General features: G+C 36.1%; 2 protein-coding genes across 4 annotated transcripts in view; one reads left to right on the top strand and one right to left on the bottom strand.

The window, feature by feature from the left end:
* The first annotated feature begins 2,889 nt into the window (after nt 1-2,889).
* On the top strand, nt 2,890-17,361 carry kiaa0319 (KIAA0319 ortholog). 3 transcript variants are annotated; one of them, XR_010896791.1, is made up of 22 exons: nt 2,890-3,077; nt 3,460-3,568; nt 4,381-5,084; nt 5,997-6,153; nt 6,268-6,366; nt 7,083-7,180; nt 7,288-7,375; nt 7,480-7,575; nt 7,677-7,809; nt 7,983-8,211; nt 10,128-10,251; nt 10,334-10,463; nt 10,874-11,022; nt 11,948-12,099; nt 12,186-12,324; nt 13,092-13,251; nt 13,396-13,532; nt 13,673-13,795; nt 14,203-14,293; nt 14,785-14,876; nt 15,061-15,296; nt 17,224-17,349. XR_010896791.1 is itself a non-coding variant. In XM_067405077.1 (22 exons), the coding sequence occupies exons 2-21, from the start codon at nt 3,520-3,522 to the stop codon at nt 15,231-15,233; spliced, it is 3,123 nt and encodes a 1,040-aa protein (XP_067261178.1). In that variant the 5' UTR covers nt 2,890-3,077; nt 3,460-3,519; the 3' UTR covers nt 15,234-15,265; nt 17,224-17,361. The 3 variants fall into 3 exon arrangements, 2 of the variants coding, with proteins under 2 accessions (XP_067261178.1, XP_067261167.1); XM_067405077.1 differs by having other exon boundaries at nt 15,061-15,265; nt 17,224-17,361; XM_067405066.1 differs by lacking the exon at nt 17,224-17,349 and having other exon boundaries at nt 15,061-15,774.
* aldh5a1 (aldehyde dehydrogenase 5 family, member A1 (succinate-semialdehyde dehydrogenase)) overlaps nt 15,953-21,438 on the bottom strand; it is a 22,395-nt gene continuing 16,909 nt past the window's right edge. Inside the window, exons 7-10 of the mRNA XM_067405085.1 lie at nt 20,758-20,916; nt 20,302-20,465; nt 19,919-19,977; nt 15,953-17,393 (exon numbers count right to left, since the gene is read on the bottom strand). Of these exons, the coding sequence (XP_067261186.1) occupies nt 17,182-17,393; nt 19,919-19,977; nt 20,302-20,465; nt 20,758-20,916 (594 nt within the window). The 3' untranslated portion in view covers nt 15,953-17,181. The remainder of the gene's footprint in view (nt 17,394-19,918; nt 19,978-20,301; nt 20,466-20,757; nt 20,917-21,438) is intronic.

Here is a 21,438-nt window from a genome sequence, read left to right as displayed (position 1 = left end):
ATACGCCGCAGTTTCTTGGAAAGAAATGGATAATGAAGAAGCGAAAGGAAAGGGAGAGACTAAATAACACCGCCAAGCATCGCCAAGGGACATTCTTAAATGCTTAACTTGGTTTAATGTACTAAGCCAGTGATATTAACAGACCAAACTCACTATACATCATACGAATAAAGTATACGTTGACCTAAAAAAAATCAGATGAGTCCTGAATGATCTCAACGCATTTAATAACACGTTAAGCCTTTTCCTCCCATAGAAAATCGGTATAAGAAAACGTTTAATGTACTAAGAAAGACAGTGATATTTTAACAGACCAAACTCAGTAAACATCATACTAATAAAGTAAAGCAGTTGAGTCCATAATGTGAACGCAACGTGTTTAAATTCACGAGCGTTTTCCTCACATAGAAAACTGTTGAGAAACGTCGCTTATGTAGCCTACTAAGTGATATTAAAGGATCAAATTCGGCACAAACCAATGTTTATGTGTATTATGCTTTATAAGTATAGTGTTTACTAAGTTTGGTCTTTTAATGGTACTGTCTTTTTCTTTATGGGAGGAAAACACGTGTAATTGAATGTGTTGCGTTCATATTCTGGGCTCATCTGGTTTTCTGTCCATAATATTTTGGTGTCAGTGCGGCACAGTGCAAGAGTTCAGACCCTTTAAGCAATTAAAAGCACATTTTTAAGTTTAAGTTATTAGCAAGCAGCATTATTTAGAGAAACTGCTTGACATCACTAACCAGTCTATGACTCAGTAGGCGAAAATATTATTATTTTTTACAATAATAAGCATCAGAACTGAAATAAAAGTGTAGTGTAAGTATGACTGAGCTCTCGCAGTTTACAGGTTTGTGGGTTTGTAATTCAGTCGCAGCAGAATTGTTCATTATGCTCTTAACGATTTAAAGGGTCTGAACTCTTGCATTGTGTAGGCGATACCATATAAACCAGGTAACGTTAGGCTAATTGACGATGTCATGGTTTGTGACAGGTGGTGGTGCTTTTGGGTCTTTCGCAGGTCGCACGGGTCGAGCATTTTCTCTAAATGACGCTGCTTTGGCGGTGTTATTTAGTCTCTCCCGATAGAGCCACTGTCCTTTCACTTTCTCCTCCTCCATTTATTCCCATAAAACTGCGCTGTATCGCAAAATGTATTTATTAAATTAATCTGCTCTCTCTCACTGTTGCACTTTATCTCGGGCTCGCTGAAGAAGTTATCATAGCAACGGATAGCGTATCCTGCTAATATGGCGGCGCCTTCCCGAAATGCAACGCGGAGTGAAAACATTGTGACGTAACTCCTCATTCTCAAATCTCAGAAGGTTTTTCTAGTACTTTAACTATTTATTTATTTATACCATAAACTTTATGGTATAAATAAATAAATAGTTAAACAATGACAATAAGATATACCTACTCTGAATTAAAAACGCAGGGAAGCGTTAAAATGAGCTGCTAAACTCCGCCGCTTTTGAGCTCTCTGTTGTTATTTTTCTGACCAGGTTTTGGATTGTAGTCGACATAATTAATAGTACAATTAATAAAGCTAATATAATAACTTATTCCTTAAGTAATACAATATTGTTTCTGTGATCACGTTTTGGTGTGTGGTCGACATAATATTAATTATTATAATTAATAATGCTAATACGATCATGTATTTAAATATATATATGAAGAGTTTATTTGCAAAAACAGATAACTCCATTTTTATGAATTCTCACAAATCATGTTTTTTTTTTTTTTATTGTGCATTCCAAGTAATAACAATCAAACTGCAGTTGGGCTGTTTTGATTAAGTAATGATAACTCTAAAAAATACAGGTAAATTAAAAAATTCATTGAAAGTATGTTTTATATATAAACTTTGTTTTTTAGCAAAAGCAGATAACTCCACATTTCATGTTTCATAGTTAAACAAAACCCAAGTAATTGCATTTAAAACACTCTCAAACACACATGTGCACACAAATGCACACACACACCCACCCACCCACGCGCGCACACACACACACACACACACACACCCACCCACCCACGCGCACACACACACACACACACACACACACACACACACACACGCACGCTTTCTCTCTCTCAAACACACACACACACACACACACACACACGGATCGGCACACAAGTACACACACACGCACTCATCCACACACGCACGTGCGCGCGCGCACACACACACACACACACACACACACACACACACACACACACACACAAGCAAAAGGACAACCAATTTTTCAGCATGTAAGTCGTGTATGGTGTACAAGGACTTACAGGAGTCGAAATCATAAATCCTCGATCACTTTTAGTGAGCTTTGATAAAACTTCCCTCAGCTAGCGCGTCATTTTGAAGTGACTAGAAGCCTTGTCACCTGACCTGAATACTGCGCGCTGATTCGCTAAAACGGACTTATCGGTTTCTGTCTGTACACAAACAAGGGCGCTTGTCAGCTTCTGCTGTAAAACGTGAACTTGCGATGCCTGAAAGTGGGCAAAACCGGCTCTTCTGACAAAATGGATTTAGGGTACAGAACGTGCTATATATGGAGAATAATGCAAAGCACTTAGTTCATTTTTTTTAAAAATGGCGTTTATCGGTTTTTGCAAATGTACTCTTCATATATATATATATATATATATATATATATATCTATATATATATATATATATATATATATATATATATATTTAAATAATATAATAGTGTAAAAAAAATGTAAAAAATTTTCCACTAAGCCTCAAGACGCAATTAATAAATCCGGGATGTGATGTGTGTTTCTGCAACAACAGAGATCACGTCACGTGTCTCCCTCCGCCCTGCTCGTCTCTGTCTTCTCTGCTGACACTCCCTCCCGGACCCGCAGACGTACACCTCAACATCCCTCTAGCAATATCAGACCTTCATCAAAACATCACTGCCGCAATACCAGCTCCTCTTCCCAGCATTACTTCAGTATCCTATCCAGAGCAGGTTCGCTATGGAGCAGAAGTACGGAAGCGGATTCTCGATGTCATGGAAACAGATGCTTGAATAAGAGCGTCACATCCTACGGGTACAGATACAACTCACAATAGCTGCGCACATTTGTGCTGTTGACTTTCTATTTAGTCCCGTTGTTTTTAATGATTTGCTTGTTTTATGTAACAAATAGTGATAACTGTGGTAAATAATAGGCTATAAAATTGCAGATAATATCTAATGTAGCCTATTTTAGTATCACATGACATTTCTCCAGAGGTATCTAAGCCCTCAGGGCCGGTTGCTGTGAGGGATGGAAGTCAAATAAAAAGGCTATGCAACAAATGTTTTAAATTACTTAAATTGCTCTAAATTACTATTAATTGATAAATGCGGCTACTGTAATGTTATTTTATAAGATCTGTCTTTTTGTGATAGCCTAGCCTGTGTTGTCTCCTCTGTCTTTAACCTTATAGAAAGTTTGAAGAGGTAATGACGGTCAAAATCCATTGCTGTGAAAAGGCAGCAGTGGCATCATGAACATCTCACCAGTTCTCTCACTTGTATTACTCTTCTGTATCAAAGGCAAGTATATATTTCTGCATTACATGCATCACCACCAAGACAAGTCCCTGTATATATATATATATATATATATATATATATATATATATATATATATATATATATATATATATATATATATATATATATATATATATATATATAAAACACAAAGTATGCAGATTCTGACATTTGTAATTTAAAAATGTGTAAATATTTATATATTACGTTTGCATGTGTGTTTTATTTTTTTTGTATCAGATACATCAGAAGTGATGTATATATATATATATATATATATATATATATATATATATATATATATATATAGATAGATAATCAAGTAAACCTTAGTTGCTTCAGTCCAGTAAATCCATCTTGATCCATCTTGAAATATTACTAAAAATATGAAAGTTATTCTCACATTTATTTTTAAAAAATTATAAGAGATTTCACAGCAAAAAGACACGTGCCACAAGCTGAAGCTAGACTTTTTTAGAATTTTACTTTCTTAGGCCTTTTACCTGCTAAAAAAGTATGAATTATCAATCAGAGGGAAGAAAACATGTAGTAGATTGTGATTATTTAGAGGACTTAAAAATTAATTTAGCAAGCTGCCATTTAAACATCATTTTAGAACATGAAAGACACTGAGAGAATAACTAGGGGATAAATGCACATAATTTTTTCATAAACTTGTATTTTAACTATCTTCTTGTTCTTTTCTGATTCTTCTGAAATGGTCTGTAGGGGCTTTGTTGTGTAATGATTTTACTTAATCAAAAATGACAAACCCTAGCATGTATTTCATCATGCATTTGTTGTTGATGCAGTCTCGGGACAGTGCTGGCAGGCCGCAACCTATTCGGAGAGCGTGGTGTCTCCGGAGCTGAGGAGCAGCAGTATATTACGGGTTCCGGATGTACCGTCTCTGGCCCAGTGTGCGGGGGCTTGCTGTGATCTCCCGGGCTGTGACCTGGCCTGGTTTTTTGAGCGCCGCTGCTATGTGCTCAGTTGTCAGAGAAAAGAGAACTGCCAGCCGAAGCAAAGACCTGGTACTGAATCTTTCTTGGCCTTTTTGCAACGTGGGCCCCCGCAGACACTGGTTCTGCAATCCCTGGTCCGAGGAGAGTCCTTCCCAAACCACTGGCAGCCTCTGCCCAGGCACAGGGGCTCTGAGGACCCCATGAAGGACCTTGCCTTGTTGGAAGGCATTCGAGATTTGGACAACACTGATGCTGAGTATCCCGAGAGTTTTCGAAGTTTGGAAGACAAAAGAGCTGAAGACAGAGATGGTGCAGCTGTTGAACAAGAAGAAAGCCCTGGGCTATATGCTTGGCCACTTGTTCAAGGAAAAGAAGAATTCAACCAATCAGAAACAGAGAGAGTTGGTGAAAGACTGATGACAGTGCAGGGTTCCCTTGAAAGTAGCACCTTTCCCCCAAGTAACTTCCCAGAAATGGGAAATGAAAGCAAATCATCTCTTGTTGAAGCAGAATCCGATCTTACACCCCCAACCACTGCACTTAATATGATGGTGAGTGTTGGTTACAGATTCATGCATATTATTTCCGACACACTAAAGACTTTAAAAACATATAGGTAAATAAAAATTATATACACTACTGTTCAATAGTTTGGGGTCAGTAGTTTTGGGTCAGATTTTTATGAAAGAAATTAATACTTTTATATAGCAAGTTGATCAAAAGTGACAGTAACGACTTACATTATTACAAAAGAGTTCTAAAATAAATGCTGTTCCTAACTTTTTATAAATAAAAAAGAATCCTGAGAAAAAAAAAGTGATCAGCAAAAATATTGATCAGACAACTGTTTTCAACATTAATAATAATGTATTTTTATATAATAGTAATAATAATAATATATTATTATTAATATATTACCATATTATAATGATTTCTGAAGGATCATGTGACGCTGAAAACTGGAGTAATGATGGATTACATTTTAAAATATATTCAAATAGAAAAAAGTGATTTGATATTGTAATAATGTTTCAAAATATTGTTTTTACATATATATATATTAAAAATGAATTGAATTTAAATTTACATACATTTCATATATATGAAATGAAATGTTGGCATGGCAATTAGCAATGAAAGGAACTGGCTTTTCTCTTATAGATAGTTGCCAATTCATTATCATGACTTGAAATGTCACGATTCTATTTTAATGTTGTGGCGTCATTGGGAAACATGGTGTCTCCAATGTACTCTCACTCTGGCCAAGTGCTTAATCAGTCTTTCATGTCTCATCTGCTGTGTGACATCTTGTGAAATTTGTAAATAACACTTCCTCATTATCCTGTTAGAGTCATGTCATTCACTTTTTATTGCCTTGTTCTGGAGTCTTGAACTAATCCACAGACTTTGGTCGACATGGGTGACAACAGTTATGTAACACAATGTTACTTCTATCATTAAAGGTTGAAGAAGACCCACAAAACATTTCGTCTGCAACTCCTTCACCTAATGTTCTGCAAGACATCAGCACAAAGCCCTCGAAGTTGAGCGCTGTCAGTAGTTTCTTCACTACTCCACTCAGCACTGAAGCCACATCGCAGATGATCTCAGAAGAGCAAGGTTCTACAGATGTTTTACTGCATTAATTACATTTATTAGTGGTGCTTATTCAAGCAAGCATCACTATTATTATTACTCAGATTGACTCTTTTTTCACACACTCTCTTTGTTCAGTAAGAGCCCTGTCTGTCTCCATTGAAGGACCTGTGGAAGCAACGCTGCCTCAAAATACAGTTGAACTAACTGCTACTGTTAGTCCAGAAGACACTGCAGGTTGGTCTTCTGCATTCTGAATTATGTGCTTTCCTGAATCATAATTAAGGGTTACTTCATGCAAAAATGAAAATTCTGTCATTAATTACTCACCCTTGTGTCATTCCACACCCGTAAGACCTTCATTCATCTTGGGAACACAAATTAAGATATTTTTCATAAAATCCGATGGCTCAGTGAGGCCTGCATCGCCAGCAAGACAATTAACACACACATTGCCCAGAAAGCTACTAAAGACTTATTTAAAACAGTTCATGTGACTACAGTGGTTCAACCTTAATGTTATGAAGTGACGAGAATACTTTTTGTGCGTGAAAAAAAAACAAAATAACGACTTTATTCAACAATAACTAGTGACGGGTGATTTAAAAACAGTGCTTCATGAAGCTTCACAAATCTTTTGTTTCGAATCAGTGGCTCAGACTGCCAAAGTTATGTGAACTATTGAAATTTGGAAACACTTATGACGTAACGAAGCCTCGTTTACTGAAATCACATGACTTTCACGCTCCTAACCACTGATTCGAAACAAAAGATTCATAAAGCTTCATGAAGCAGTGTTTTGAAATCGCCCATCACTAGATATTGTTGAATAAAGTCGTTAATTTGTTTCGAAGGTCTTATGAATGTGGAACGACACAAGGGTGAGTAATAAATTACATAATTTTCATTTTTGGGTGAACTAACCCTTCAAGCATTTAATATTACGTTAACAGAGGCTCCTTACACATATGAGTGGACTTTAGTAACATCGCCTGATGGACACCACGGAGTGATGGAGGGCCGGCACAACAAGTCTGTCAAAATTTCAGAAGTGAGACTCAGCTCCTGACCACTTTTTCAGTATGACTGCCAAGTGATCGTTTAGAAGATTAGACAAAGTTCTTTTTCTAAATACATCTTTGTTTTCTTTTAATCCAGCTTCCCACTGGTGTCTATGCTGTCAGAGTAAGAGTGAAAGCACAACAAGCATATGGAGAAAGTTCTGTGAACTTTACAGTACACCCTGGTATAACTTCACCCTCTTTAGATCCATATTTGATATTATTTGCCAAGCATACAGTATGTGCATGTGCCTCATTTATATGAACAGGCTTACTTTTCATTCTGCAGCAGTGAATCTAAATAAGCCTCCTAAAGCCGTCACTCTACCCAAGAGCCAAGATGTGCTTCTTCAAGAAGGTTCAATCTTCATCATTAATGGCAGTCGTATGTAGCTTGTTTTTTCCAATTCTCTCAGGATTTTTCTTTAGATCATTTAGGTCATGAGTTTTTAACCAAATGTGCATCCTGATGTGCATGCTTCCCAGAGAGTGTGGATGATGCTGGAGTAGTCAGTTACCTGTGGGAGAAGGTGGACGGCCCTTTTTGGAAACCTGAGGGTCCTGTTGACACGCCTGGACTGCAGCTACAGAATCTTTCACCGGGGGAATATACCTTCAAGTAAGGACCTAACTAAGTTTGTACTGTAACAACAGGCCTATTGTATAATTTTCATTTTTCATCTTCTATAATTTGCTGATTAAATCTTTGGTGGGCGATTCCTCCGGGGCTTTTTTAATTTGGCTTGACCTCATTAACTTGATCCTGACCTGATTTTGCTTGACCTACATTAGGCTGACAGTGTCTGATTCTGATGGACTGACCGACTCCAGCACTGCCACTGTAAGGGTCAGCAGCCCAAAAGATGACCCTCCTCGGGCCAGAGCAGGCAGTGACCGGGTCATCACCCTGCCTCTCAACCACCTCACCTTGTTGGGTAACGACAGCACTGATGACCACGCCATTACCAGCTACCTCTGGACACTCCATCCCAGCAGCCTGACCCAAAAGGTCACTATGCAGGTAATTAGATCTTTAATTTACCCAGTGGAAAAATGTGTTGCTCTAAAGTGAAAAACACTTGCTGGAGTTTGTCAGTAATGTCTCAGATGTTTATGGTAAAATTCCTAAGAAGAAATAAAAGATTAAAGCTGCAGTCCGCAACTTTTTTTGTGTTAAAAATTTACAAAAATTATATAATGAGAATATACAACATGAATCCATTTTCCAAACCGTGTTTTTGTCTTATCCTGGATCATTACGGTACACTTATAATAAGTGTTTATATTTGGACTATTTCAGACCGGACTGGTAGGACTCGCCGCAGAGTATCACAGTAACTGCGTGACTCGCCATAGACATTTTAATCATAGAAATGTTCTAGAATGAAGTGTCATGTTTCCATATTAAAATAAAGGTTTTAAAATACAAATGTTGCCCTATTCATATAAATATTTTAATAAAAATGTTACCATATTCAAATAAAGGTTTTTAAAATGTAGGCTAAGTGTCACTAATTAAAACTAATTAAAGTATATACAATTAATTGTCCGCCTCTTGGATGTCTGCATCTCAAGAGAATGCAAAATGCAAGCGACAAATGATGTTTTATAAACAAAGTTTGGGAGAAACACATTCAACCAGTCTTTCTAATCAGCTCAAGAAGAGGAGTATATACACAGACGAGTCGACTCGCCTATAGTTACTTCGACAGTTTTCTGAATCCCTCCGCCAACCCGCTCCTCACTCTTGTCTGGGGATACGAGGAGAACTCTGGGTTTGGGCTAAATTCTAGGCTTGGATCCCTCGATCCCCTTGGACAGCACACAAAATGTGCTTATTATATATATTATATATATTATATATATATATATATATATATTTTTTTTTTTTTTTTTACTCTATTCAATCATTTGTAAGTGTGAACTCATGAAAACCATTGCCACAGGTAATCAGACAATATTTATTTATTTGTTAAACATTTATTTTTGGCATCTCAAAATCTATATTTAAATCTATAAATGAAAATGTATTGCATTTATGAAGAAAAAGTTGAGCATCTAAGGCTCTATCGCTATTGCCTCAAGGGTGTACAGTGTCTTTGGGTGGATTAGGACTGTTTGTGATTTGGTCTTTGTGATTTAGAAGTCTTGACCACTCCTAACGTTTCACAGATTTAGGAGCTAGCACTAAAATGCTTTGTGAAATACTCTTAGAGCAAAAATTTAGGAGTCCTAAAATTAAGACTGACATGCCCATTATTTTTAAGAGTTTCTCCTAAATCTGCAATTTAGGAGCTACTTTTAGCCTTAAGATGTTTTGTGAATACGGCCCCTGGTTTAGTCCAAATTTTCTGAAGAGACTTGATTGCTTTATATGATGAACAGGTTTAATTTAGACTTTTATTCACATATAAACACTGATCAGCGAACATAAACAAAAGCTCAACCGTACCTGCATGACGCACAAGAACAAACCTCTTGCGGAAGATCAAAAGTACTGTGTAACACACAAGAATGAACCTCAATGGTTTTCGCACATCAAGCAAACAAGCTTGAGCTTCTGTTTACCACAACTGATGTGTGAGTTGATGTGAAAAAAAGCCTAAATTCAATCTGTTCATCGTATAAAGCAATCACGTCTATTCAGAAAATTTGGACTAAACCATTCAGTTCATATGGATTAGTTTTACGATCTCTTTATGACCTTTTTGAAGCGCAAAAAGTGTCAGGTGCATAGCTTTTCAATGGAAGGAAAGCTCTCAGATTTCATTAAAAAGATCTTCATTTGCGTTCCGAAGATGAACAAAAGTCTTACGGGTTTGGAATGACATGAGGGTAAATAAATATGACAGAACTATCCCTTTAAGTAAAATTATTTTGGTTTCAGTAGACATAAATGTGGAGCAGTTGATGTTTGCATATGCTATGTGTTTTCAGGATGTGAGATCACCTTTCCTGCAGCTCTCTGATCTCCATGAGGGTCGGTACACATTTCAGCTGACAGTCACTGACTCCAGAGGTCAACAGGATTCAGACACCATCTCAGTCACTGTGCTCCCTGGTAAAACAAACCCACTACACCAATCAGTGTGAATAAAGAAAAACTGTGCATTCTCTGTAACTGAAATTTTGTTGTGTGGTAGCAAACAAAGCACCAGTCGCTATAACAGGGCCAGAAAGGCAACTCTTCCTCCCAGTCAACAGCATCACATTGAATGGCAGTGGCAGCACTGATGATCTGGCCATCAGCAGCTACCAATGGGACATGATCAGGTACCAATATCATTCTTTTAATGTTGACTCTTTACAATGAACTGGTTAATGGACTGAATTTGTTATTGATATCATTTAAATGATATATATTATTGTATATTTTATTTTATACAAACATTTATACACCTACTTATATAGTGTTCAAAAGGGTGACCAAGCAGACCAAGGCTGCTTTTATTTAATCAAAAATACAGTAAAAACATGAAAATAAGCCAGACATCCCAACTCCATAAATAACTGGACAAATGTGGCATGTTGTCTTTAAGAATATCTTCCTTCATCCAGACCTTTCTCATATTTCAAAACAGATTTCTAAATTTTCAATCACCCTTAGTGTTGCATGAATAGTGAAGGATTTTGGTGAAAAGTGTATTGATGTGCCATCACCACTCTCCTATGTAACGGTGAAGTGGCCCTCCAGGCTTGAAGATAAAAGATGCCAATAAAGCGGTTGCCATAGCAACTGGCCTGAGATCTGGGAATTACAAGTTCAAACTGACTGTGACAGATCAGCAGGGAGAAACAGACAGCGCAGTCCTTATTGTCACTATTAAAGAAGGTAAGCAGAATCATGTAAATGTATAAATGTAAGTAACACATTACTGTATATTTATTTCTGTAATTTAAACACTGACATTTAAAATGTCTTTGCATTACAGAAATTAGAAAACCAATTGGCATTTATTTGAACTCTCTGGTAGTGGTCAAAAATTACAGATTTTCTTTTTATTATTATTATTTTTATTTCAATGATATATATTGCACTATATATTAGTGCAATTATTTTTTTAATAGTTTGTATTTTTAGGGGATTTTATGGTACAAAATTATATTTATGCAGTAGTTATATTCCATTCATTCACTTTTTGAGCATAGACCTGAAAATGAAATTTCCAACTTAAACCGTCATAAATCTTTAATGTTTTGGAGCACAGACTTAAGTTTGGTCTCTTTTTAAGGATGCCACTTGGCAGATTATTGCTAAATAATCTAAGTTTTAAAAAGTGAACTTAAAACTTTTCTAAAAAGCTATAGAATTTAACTTTTATTGTTATGAAAAACTTTTTTCAATTTTTATGACATATATTTTCCGTTTTACTCTAAAACTGCTAGAAAATCAAAGCCATAAATCTAAACAAGTTTTGTTACAAATTTGAGGTTGATATCTCAAAAAATGAGCTTTCAGTAAGATTTTATTTTGGTGCAGTACCAAATGTTTCCACTAGATGAAATTAGTTTCCCATTCATTTCATACTGCAAACGATGATTTTTTGTGTGTGTTCACACAGCAAGCGCCAAAACCTTTACCTAGTTTTGTACCATTCCAATGAAGTAAAAAATTCTATAAAAAGAAAACAAAAATGTAAAAATTTTCAGAAAAATTAGAAGAAGGTTGTCTGACCTTAAATGACAAAACAATAGATATTCTGACAAAAAGCATTCTAGGACATTTCCAGCAATTCTGTGTGTTGTTACATTCACAGCCAAAAGCCTTCCACTGGTCGCTCATGCCAGCGGCAGTCACACACTCACTCTGCCCAACAACTCTCTGGTGCTCAGGGGCTCGGCATCCAACAGCGGAACAGCAAACGTGTCCTTTCTTTGGGTCCGAGATGAACAGAGTCCTGCAGCTGGGGTGAGTGAGTTATTTGTACACCATTTGCTGTGGCTCAGTGTTTTATCTGATGATCTTTCTCTCTTGTTTTCACATTTTGAGAGTAGGATGTTTTATATGGCTCAGATCACGAGGCCTTCCTTTACCTCACCAATCTGGTAGAAGGAACGTACCTATTCCAACTCCGGGTCACTGATGCCCAGGGCCGCTCGAGCATGGCTACGGCCACTGTGGAAGTACGGCCTGGTAAGATATTTCTTATTTATTGTAGGAAACAGTTGCTAGATATTTAAAATGCATCATTTATTTGACATGTCATATCTGCTAAGAAAACACTTTAAGATTTTTTTAATCATTTTCAAAACAGAAGCTTCTTTTGCATTTATTTGATTAAAACACAGTAAAAACAGTGATATTCAGTAGTATTTTTACAAGTTACAATAATTATAATATGAAAATAATTCTAATAAGCTGATATGGTGCTCAAAAATTTTAGAGATAGAAGAGATAAAATTTTAGAGATACATTTTAAAGATTTATCAATGTTGAAAATAGTTGTTCTGCCTAATATTTTTGTAGAAACGTGATACATTTTTTTGCACTGCAGAGCCAAATGACATTCAGGTCCACTTCTGTGGATCTAATGGGTGGAGGAATAAAGTTATGGGTAGGGTTAGGGTGTGGTTGGACCTTTTAGCTCCACCCATTACACCCAAATGACATCCAGACTTTACGTTCCACCAATGAATAGTGAGAATAGCATATTTTGTAACATTGTAAATGCCTTTGTGACTTTTGATCAATTTAATGCATTCTTGCTTAATAAAAGAATGAATTTCTTTCAAAAAAATTAACTTTACAAATCTACTGACACCAAACTTTTGAATGGAAGTGCATGAACAGCATCCTTATCAGAACATTTCTACCTTCATGTAAACATTTAAGGTAATTAAAATAGTACATTCTGCTAATTTACACATTGCTTGTTTGATGCCACTGATATTTGTGTGCAGATCCACGTGAGCGAGAGGAGGTGGAGCTTGAGCTGCAGGTGGGCGTGGCTCAGGTCAGCCAGCAGCAGAAGGACACAGTAGTGAGACAGCTGGCCGCCCTACTGCATGTTCTGGACTCAGACATTGCACTGAAGGACCTGCATGGCCAGTCAGACATCAGGTACTACACACAAATTAACCAAACTAACCAAACCAATCTAAATGAGAACTCCATTTTGACTTGTGTTTTTAAATGAAGAAAAATTATAATTACTAAAGACTAACCCTAGTTTAGTTAAAGCCTAAATGTGTTTCTTATGTTTAGCACAGTATTTAGGTTCTCAGTGCAGGGTCCTGATGGTACTATCCCAGGCCCAAAACTCGCTCGTCTGCTGAGAAACCAGCTGTTGCGAGAGAAAACCGACTTCTTGCTCTTTAAGGTCTTAAGAGTGGACACAGTTAGTGAGTGACTTGATTTGTTTTCTTCAAAGACATTTTTCCATTTTAGGTTCCCTTAGACTGTTAAACAACAAATGTATAATACAAATATATAATAAATGAATGCAGTCTTTCTGATATTACCTTGGTGGTGAATACTTCAGTGTGTTTGCTGCTGTGTTCTGGACGTGGTCAGTGTGACCCCATTACAAAGAGCTGTTCCTGTGACCCTCTTTGGATGGAGAACCCCATTCGCCGTTTCCTTGAAGATGGCGAGAGCAATTGCGGTTAGTGTGACTTATCTATTTTTAAGGCAAATATGCAAATGAGACATTTTAAATAAGATAGAAGCTTGTTCAAATTTTGCGTTCAAAATCAATTTATTTCAATAGGAATCTGCGCAAACGGGAGTTTCCTGATGTAGATTTTGCATTGGGTTTGAGTTGGGCCCTCAAATTGACATAAGAAAGCTGGTTAGAAAGTGACCTGTGTGAGCGATGCTTCATGCAGTGCTATACTACTGACAATGGACCTTTTATTCCCACAAAATTTCCCTAATGTGACCACACCTACATTGATTCTTTCTGCTGTGCTAAATTATTTAGGGATATTTCTGATGGGTTGTCATGAAAAAACTAGAATGATTGACAGCAATGGAAAGACTGACAGCTGATCTTCTGTCTCTTCCCTGCAGACTGGAGCGTATTGTATGTCACAATCTCTTGTTTTGTGACAATCATTTTCCTCTTGTCAGTCAGCTGGATTTGCGTCTGCTGCTGTAAAAGGTGATAAAGATTCTATTACTGCATGTAAACAAACGGCCTATTGAAATGTGTGGCATTAGTTATGTCATATTTTCCTGTTAGTACTACAAGTCCAGTATTAAAGGGATAGTTTGTCATTGTTTATTCATCCTCATGTCATTTCAAACCCATATAACTTCTTTTGTGGAACACAAAAGGAGATCTTTTGAATTATATAGCCTGTGAATTGCTGTTTTTCCATGCAAGAACAGTGAATATTAACCTTTTAAACTTCAGGAACAACACAAAAGCATCATAAAAGCAGCCACTTTTAAACTGAAATTTTGTCAAAGCTATTGTCTTCAGATGATTTTGAATATAGAGCACAGGTTGCTCTGTATGGACTGCTTTTATATTTTTGTACTCCTTCACTTTCACTATATTTTGTGGCCATTTTGAGAAATGACAATGGCGATTTTGTGTACTTGTGATACGGGTATCTATAATTGTGTGTTTGTTTTGACCTGTTTTAGAGGGAGACGCACCAAAGTGAGAAAGAAAACCAAGTACACAATACTGGACAACATGGATGAGCAGGAAAGGATGGAACTTCAGCCAAAGTATAGTAAGTTTGAGACCTGATTTCTTGATTAACTTATTTAATGCTGCAATATTTTTTTACAGGGATGATGGAAGACACTCATTGAAGGCTTGTATTTTTAAGTGGTTTGCAGAATTGTTTTAGAGGAAGACCATTAGGTTTGTAATTGTAGTTACTGCATTCACTTTTCTGTGTTTGTCATCTTTAGATATTAAACACAGGAGCACAGAGCACAACTCGAGTCTGATGATGTCAGAGTCAGAGCTGGACAGTGAGCAGGACAACATTTTCAACTACGGGAGAGCCGATAAAGCTCGAAACAGGGCCAATGGAGTGGTCAGAAATGGAGATACTCTCAGCCTTTGTCCTGTGGAGGGTTGAGTCTCACATGAACAAATGGACATTTCTTCATGGTGGATATTTACAATGCATTTGCATACAATGGTATTGTTGAATATTCCACAAATACAGATACAGACAAAGACTGGCTAAATGAATGGGCTACTAAACTTATTGACTACTGAATGCAGTTGGGTCTTGCAATGAATAATCATGGTTTGCTGAATGATACACTTAGACTTTCAGTTATCAATACAGTTTGAATATAAAAAGACCTGTGCATTCAACTCACACAATCGCAGTTTTCCTCAGTATGTGCTTAATAATGCTTGTATGTTCAGTGACAGTGCAAGCAATTGGTTATTTTGCCCTTTATATGACGCTTCAATGATACATTTTGGGGAGAAACTGCAAATAATTGATCTATAGAAAAGCAAAATCCAAAAAAAGAAAATATTCTTTATGCAAAAACATTTTAACTGTTCTTAACTATTTGAATGTTAATGTGCCTGATTAAAATGCACTTTTTTTGTTATGATCTGTTGGTTTTTCAGTCTTGTCCCTGATACTATACTGTCTTTTTAATGTTCTGGTTTTACAAGCTTTTAAAATTTCTGCTTTAGCTGGAATTGCAATAGACCACAATTGCATAATGTGACAAGGAGATGCATTTCTTATATTTTCTTTTTTGTTTCAAATGCAGAAGATGCAAAAAATAAATAAATAAAGACATGTGGCCCTTTACGGAGGTTAAGACTGTTTTATAACCAAAATACGAGTTCAGTATATATAGTAGCAGTGTCGGAAATGTAATCAGTGTTGAAATGGTGCAACAAAACAGAAGTTGAAATGTTTAGAGCTGAAGTTTCTTTACTGAGACTTTCAGCTTTATTTAGTCAGCTTCACGTGATTATCAGCAAACATTTCAATCCTAAGTAAAAAATTAATATACTTCTAAAACACAATTTACAATACAATTTGGTACATCAATTGAGATTAATATTTACAACAATTAAAAAAAAAATACATTGGCACTTACAACATTTGGCCACGACAAATTTGCTAACTTTCTAGACAAATCTCTATGCTTTAGAATAGTTTAAGCACCCAAATATATCCCATCATTTAGATTTATACATTTTGCAGATGCTTGTATCCAAAGCGACATACAAAAGAGAGACAAACGACCTTCATTATAGTCAATGTTTCATCTTAATCCATTTCTAGAATTACAAAAATAGAACACTTAGTAAGTTAAACATTTACACATTTACTGGAATAGCGTTTTTTTTTTTAGAAAGGTTGTGCTTTTATTTCCCACTGGATAAACCCCCAATCCCTACATTTGTACGTCCTTAACCATAAAGTGGGTGCGATGATTTCTTTGTACCTAAATGAATCAGTTACACTGCAAAAAAAAAAAAAAAAAAAAAATTATATATATATATATAAATAAATGTGTATGTATATATTGTTCATATACATATGTTTTCATATTGTACATATACATATATATATATATATATATATATACACGTTTTCCATCTAAAATGAAATGGGATAAAGAATAATTAAAAAAAAATTAGATATTCAAGATATTTTCTCTAAGAAATCTCATCTTACACATTTACACAAAAATAGGTTTATCTTGTTTTAAAGACGTTTAGCTATTTTTACATAATAAAAATAAAGAAAATGTTTTTTTGCAGTGTAAGTCAATCTTGTTTCAGGTACTTCAATCAGTTATGATGGACAGAATCTGAAAGAGGACAATTTGTACCACCCCCTTTTACAGAAAATATCTAAAAACCTGTCATCAAAATGTCTGTGTTCTTTGAGAACATCAATTCATACAGTCACTATTCAGTTATGTCTAATTAAAAGAGAATGGTTCACAGTGTTTCGTGGATTAATGTTTTCATGATGGTCTTGCTTGAATAATGGCATACTGCCTTGTATTTTTTGCTCCAACCACTAAAAACCATTGTCTTTAAGGAGAAAGTCCCCCTAAACACATGTACTTTATTTCCAGATACTCATCAATGCCATATTTGGATCCTTCTCTGCCCAGTCCAGACTGTTTGACTCCACCAAAAGAGGCTTCTGTGGCAGAGATCAGACCTTCATTCACCCCGACCATGCCCACCTCCATCTGCTCAGCCACTCGCCAGATCTGACTTATGTCTCTGGAGTAAAAGTAACCTGTTGAAAGAAAACAAACAGTTTTGAATGCTATATCATGAAACTGTGTCAATCGCCAGTCGGCCAATAACATTATAACAATGCAAAATTGTGAGAACATGAACACAAATGTTGCTCTGGACAGTTGACTGGTCAGTGCTGGATCGTCACGAAGGTTTAAAGCTTGCCAATTTAAATATTCAAGCTCAAGGAGACGCGAAAGGGAACTCGATTCGTATTCGCGTGCTGTGTGGGACGTTTTCTGTGTGCAGCATCCGAAGCTTGGACAGACATATTCAAACTAAATTATGTCAAAATGCCCATCTTGGCAAGTATCCTTGTAAACATAGTTGGTTATGTTTTAACTGAATGTAAACAGTTGAGAAATAAAATGCATATGTAATAGTATATCGGATCCGTGCTTTTAAAGTGACAGCAGCCTAATATTCCTGCTACTCTCTGACAGAGAACAATCACTAATTGTTCTTGACTGAATAACTTTTGTAACTTTAATAAGGATTAATCTATGTTTCATGGCTGGTAAAAAATATTTAAATGGTAAATTTTGGTAATTTTTCTTAAGTCAGCGGCCATTGGCAGGTGTTAGTTTTAGGCCCTGTTTACAGCCCTAATATAATTACAATGGTAACACTTTACAATAAGGTTCATTAGTTAAACATTAGTTAATGTATTAACTAACATGAACTAACCTTTCATGAGCAATACATTTGTTACAGTATTTATGAATCTTCGTTAATGTTAGTTAATGAAAATACAGTTTTTCATTGTTTGTTCATGTCAGTTCACAGTGCATAAACTAACGTTAACAAGATTTTAATAATGTATTAGTATATGTTGAAATTAACATTTACAAACATTAATAAATGGTGTATAAGTGCAGTTCATTATTAGTTCATGTTAACTAATGTAGTTAACTAATGTTAACTAATGAACCTTATTGTAAAGTGTTAACAAATATATATATACAAACCCGATTCCAAAAAAGTTGGGACACTGTACAAATTGTGAATAAAAAAAGGATGCAATAATTTACAAATCTCATAAACTTATATTTTATTCACAATAGAATATAGATAACATATCAAATGTTGAAAGTGAGACATTTTGAAATGTCATGCCAAATATTGGCTCATTTTGGATTTCATGAGAGCTACACATTCCAAAAGTTGGGACAGGTAGCAATAAGTTAAATGTACATATAAGGAACAGCTGGAGGACCAATTTGCAACTTATCCGGTCAATTGGCAACATGATTGGGTATAAAAAGAGCCTCTCAAAGTGGCAGTGTCTCTCAGAAGTCAAGATGGGCAGAGGATCACCAATTCCCCCAATGGAAAACTGTTCTGTGGTCAGACGAATCAATATTTGAAGTTCTTTTTGGAAAACTGGGACGCCATGTCATCCGGACTAAAGAGGACAAGGACAACCCAAGTTGTTATCAGTGCTCAGTTCAGAAGCCTGCATCTCTGATGGTATGGGGTTGCATGAGTGCGTGTGGCATGGGCAGCTTACAAATCTGGAAAGGCACCATCAATGCTGAAAGGTATATCCAAGTTCTAGAACAACATATGCTCCCATCCAGACGTCGTCTCTGTCATGTTGGAAAATGCAAGGTCTTCCCTGACAATGCCAGACCACATACTGCATCAATTACAACATCATGGCTGCTTAGAAGAAGGATCCGGGTACTGAAATGGCCAGCCTGCAGTCCAGATCTTTCACTCATAGAAAACATTTGGTGCATCATAAAGAGGAAGATGCGACAAAGAAGACCTGAGACAGTTGAGCAACTAGAAGCCTGTATTAGATAAGAATGGGACAACATTCCTATTCCTTAACTTGAGCAACTTGTCTCCTGAGTCCCCAGATGTTTGCAGACTGTTATAAAAAGAAGAGGGGATGCAACACAATGCTAAACATGGCCTTGTCCCAACTTTTTTGAGAGGTGTCGATGCTATGAAATTTAAAATCAACTTATTTTTCCCTTTAAATGATACATTTTCTCTGTTTAAATGTCAACTATGTTGTGTTCTGAATAAAATATTGAAATTTGAAACTTCCACATCATTGCATTCTGTTTTTATTCACAATTTGAACAGTGTACCAACTTTTTGGAATCGGGTTTGTATATATATATATATATATATATATATATATATATATATATATATATATATATATATATATATATATTTATATTTATATTATAGATAGATAGATAGATAGATAGATATATTGGGGGGACTGGATTTTGTCCTTGGGAACTGACTGTATCATAGGAAGTTAGTATATCATGATTGATTAATTCTCCTTGTGGTCAAATGATTAACTAGCAAAATACTAATGTAGTCTATTGTACATGCCTTTCAACTAATAAGGAACACTCATCTTTTCAGCCATGTCTTATAATAAATAAACAGGTATGTGAGAAAAAGTGGCCAAACTCAAGACTGTCCAAAAAAAAAAAAAAAAAACCTTTGTAAACTCTGAAATGTAGAAAAAAAACAAGATTATTTTGTACAAACCTGCTAAACCAACAGGAGAAGCATTGGCAATAGCAAGTGCCTCCTGTTCTGTGTTGAACCTGGTGAAAAAAAAAAAAAAAACAAGTCTGGCAGCTGGCCAAAGACTCAAGCAGACATAAATCATTCACACTGAAACATGTTGCCCATTAAAACCTATTCACAAAACACGTTAAGATGATCTAAAATGAAACATAATTTTAATAATCAAAAGAAACCTAAATATTTTCATTAAAAATGAAATTTAACTATTCACTAAAATTGTTGTGTTGATAATATAATGAAATCTTTAGATGGATAAATCTGTACTGAAAAAGAAAAAATTTAAATGACTACATTTGAGGTTAAAAACAAGTTATATAAAACAATTAATTTTAAATACTCACTTAACAACAGGAATAAGGGGTCCAAAGGTCTCCTCTCTCATACAGAGCATGTCAGTGGTGACATTAGACAGCAGGGTGGGCTGCATGAAGGAGCCCTCCAGCCTCTTCCCACCTCGAACTATAACTGCTCCCTGTGCCACAGCATCTGTGACCTGACCCTCCACCTGAAAGAAACAACTGCAATAAATCCTTTCATCTCAACCAAATTCCCTTCACATGATCTATCTGTGTGTGTCCGTGTTGCCAAGTCCGAGGTTTTCTTATGGAATTGGGCTACTTTTACACTGTTCCAAGTTTTTTTTTTTTTTTGTCCGCTGGTTACATTTTTACCCCCCAGGAGCGCTAATTGGGCTAGTTTTGGCCGTGACTGGGTTAGTTTGATTAGCAATTGGGTTGGTTTTGTTATGCAGAGCTGGCAACCCTGGTGTGTGTTCTTGTGATAGTGACATGAGGCACCTTCTCTGCAGCGCGGGCGTTGATGAGCGGCCCCTGTGTAGTGGTGGGCTCCGAGCCGTGGCCAAGCTTCAACTCCGCATCCATAGCCTTCGCCAGCTTTTCCATGAAAGCATCATGGATCCCACTCTGCACCAAAAAGCGGTTGGAGCACACACAGGTCTACAGTAGAGATGAGTACAAGATGCATTACAGATGAGAACGCAGACAAATGTCATATATACCATGATATTTACAAGTTACTCAAAAGGTATTTCAAAGAATACTATGGTGCTGAATCCTGGGCCCTCATTTATCAATGGTGCGTACAGACAGATTTGTGCGTAGTGAGTGCATAAGAACAGTTTCACGCAAAGTGTGGGATTCACCAACTTGTACTTAAATGTAGAAATGTGTGTAAATATAAGCACACCTCTGAGCATGCTTACGCAGATAATCTAGTGTTAGAATAGTGACACTACACACAAAAATCATTTAAGAGAGTCACAGTATGCATTAAGCAATCCACATGTCCTGTGTTTCCTTTATTTATAAAACTCTCAATTTATCCATTGTCAAGTTTTACACACAGTGCGTAATTGGTGTCACTGTAAAGAAAAAAAAAAAAAAAAAAAAAAAATATTATGGTTAATACAGAAAAACAAAAACAAAAAAACCCAAAACAAAACAAATGCAAGTTATTTA

Source organism: Chanodichthys erythropterus, chromosome 2 (assembly GCF_024489055.1).
Source record: "Chanodichthys erythropterus isolate Z2021 chromosome 2, ASM2448905v1, whole genome shotgun sequence".
Classification (NCBI taxonomy): Eukaryota; Metazoa; Chordata; class Actinopteri; order Cypriniformes; family Xenocyprididae; genus Chanodichthys; species Chanodichthys erythropterus.
Note: the sequence above shows the minus strand (reverse complement) of the source record. Positions and strands in the feature narration are given on the sequence as shown.

Bases quoted from the DNA above. Each gene is read 5' to 3' on its own strand.
- kiaa0319 (XM_067405077.1), top strand. From the start codon at position 3,520: ATGAACATCTCACCAGTTCTCTCACTTGTATTACTCTTCTGTATCAAA. The intron at 7,181-7,287 runs GTGAGACTCAGC...CTTTTAATCCAG, and splicing joins AGTCTGTCAAAATTTCAGAA to CTTCCCACTGGTGTCTATGC. The intron at 10,464-10,873 runs GTACCAATATCA...GTAACGGTGAAG, and splicing joins TACCAATGGGACATGATCAG to TGGCCCTCCAGGCTTGAAGA.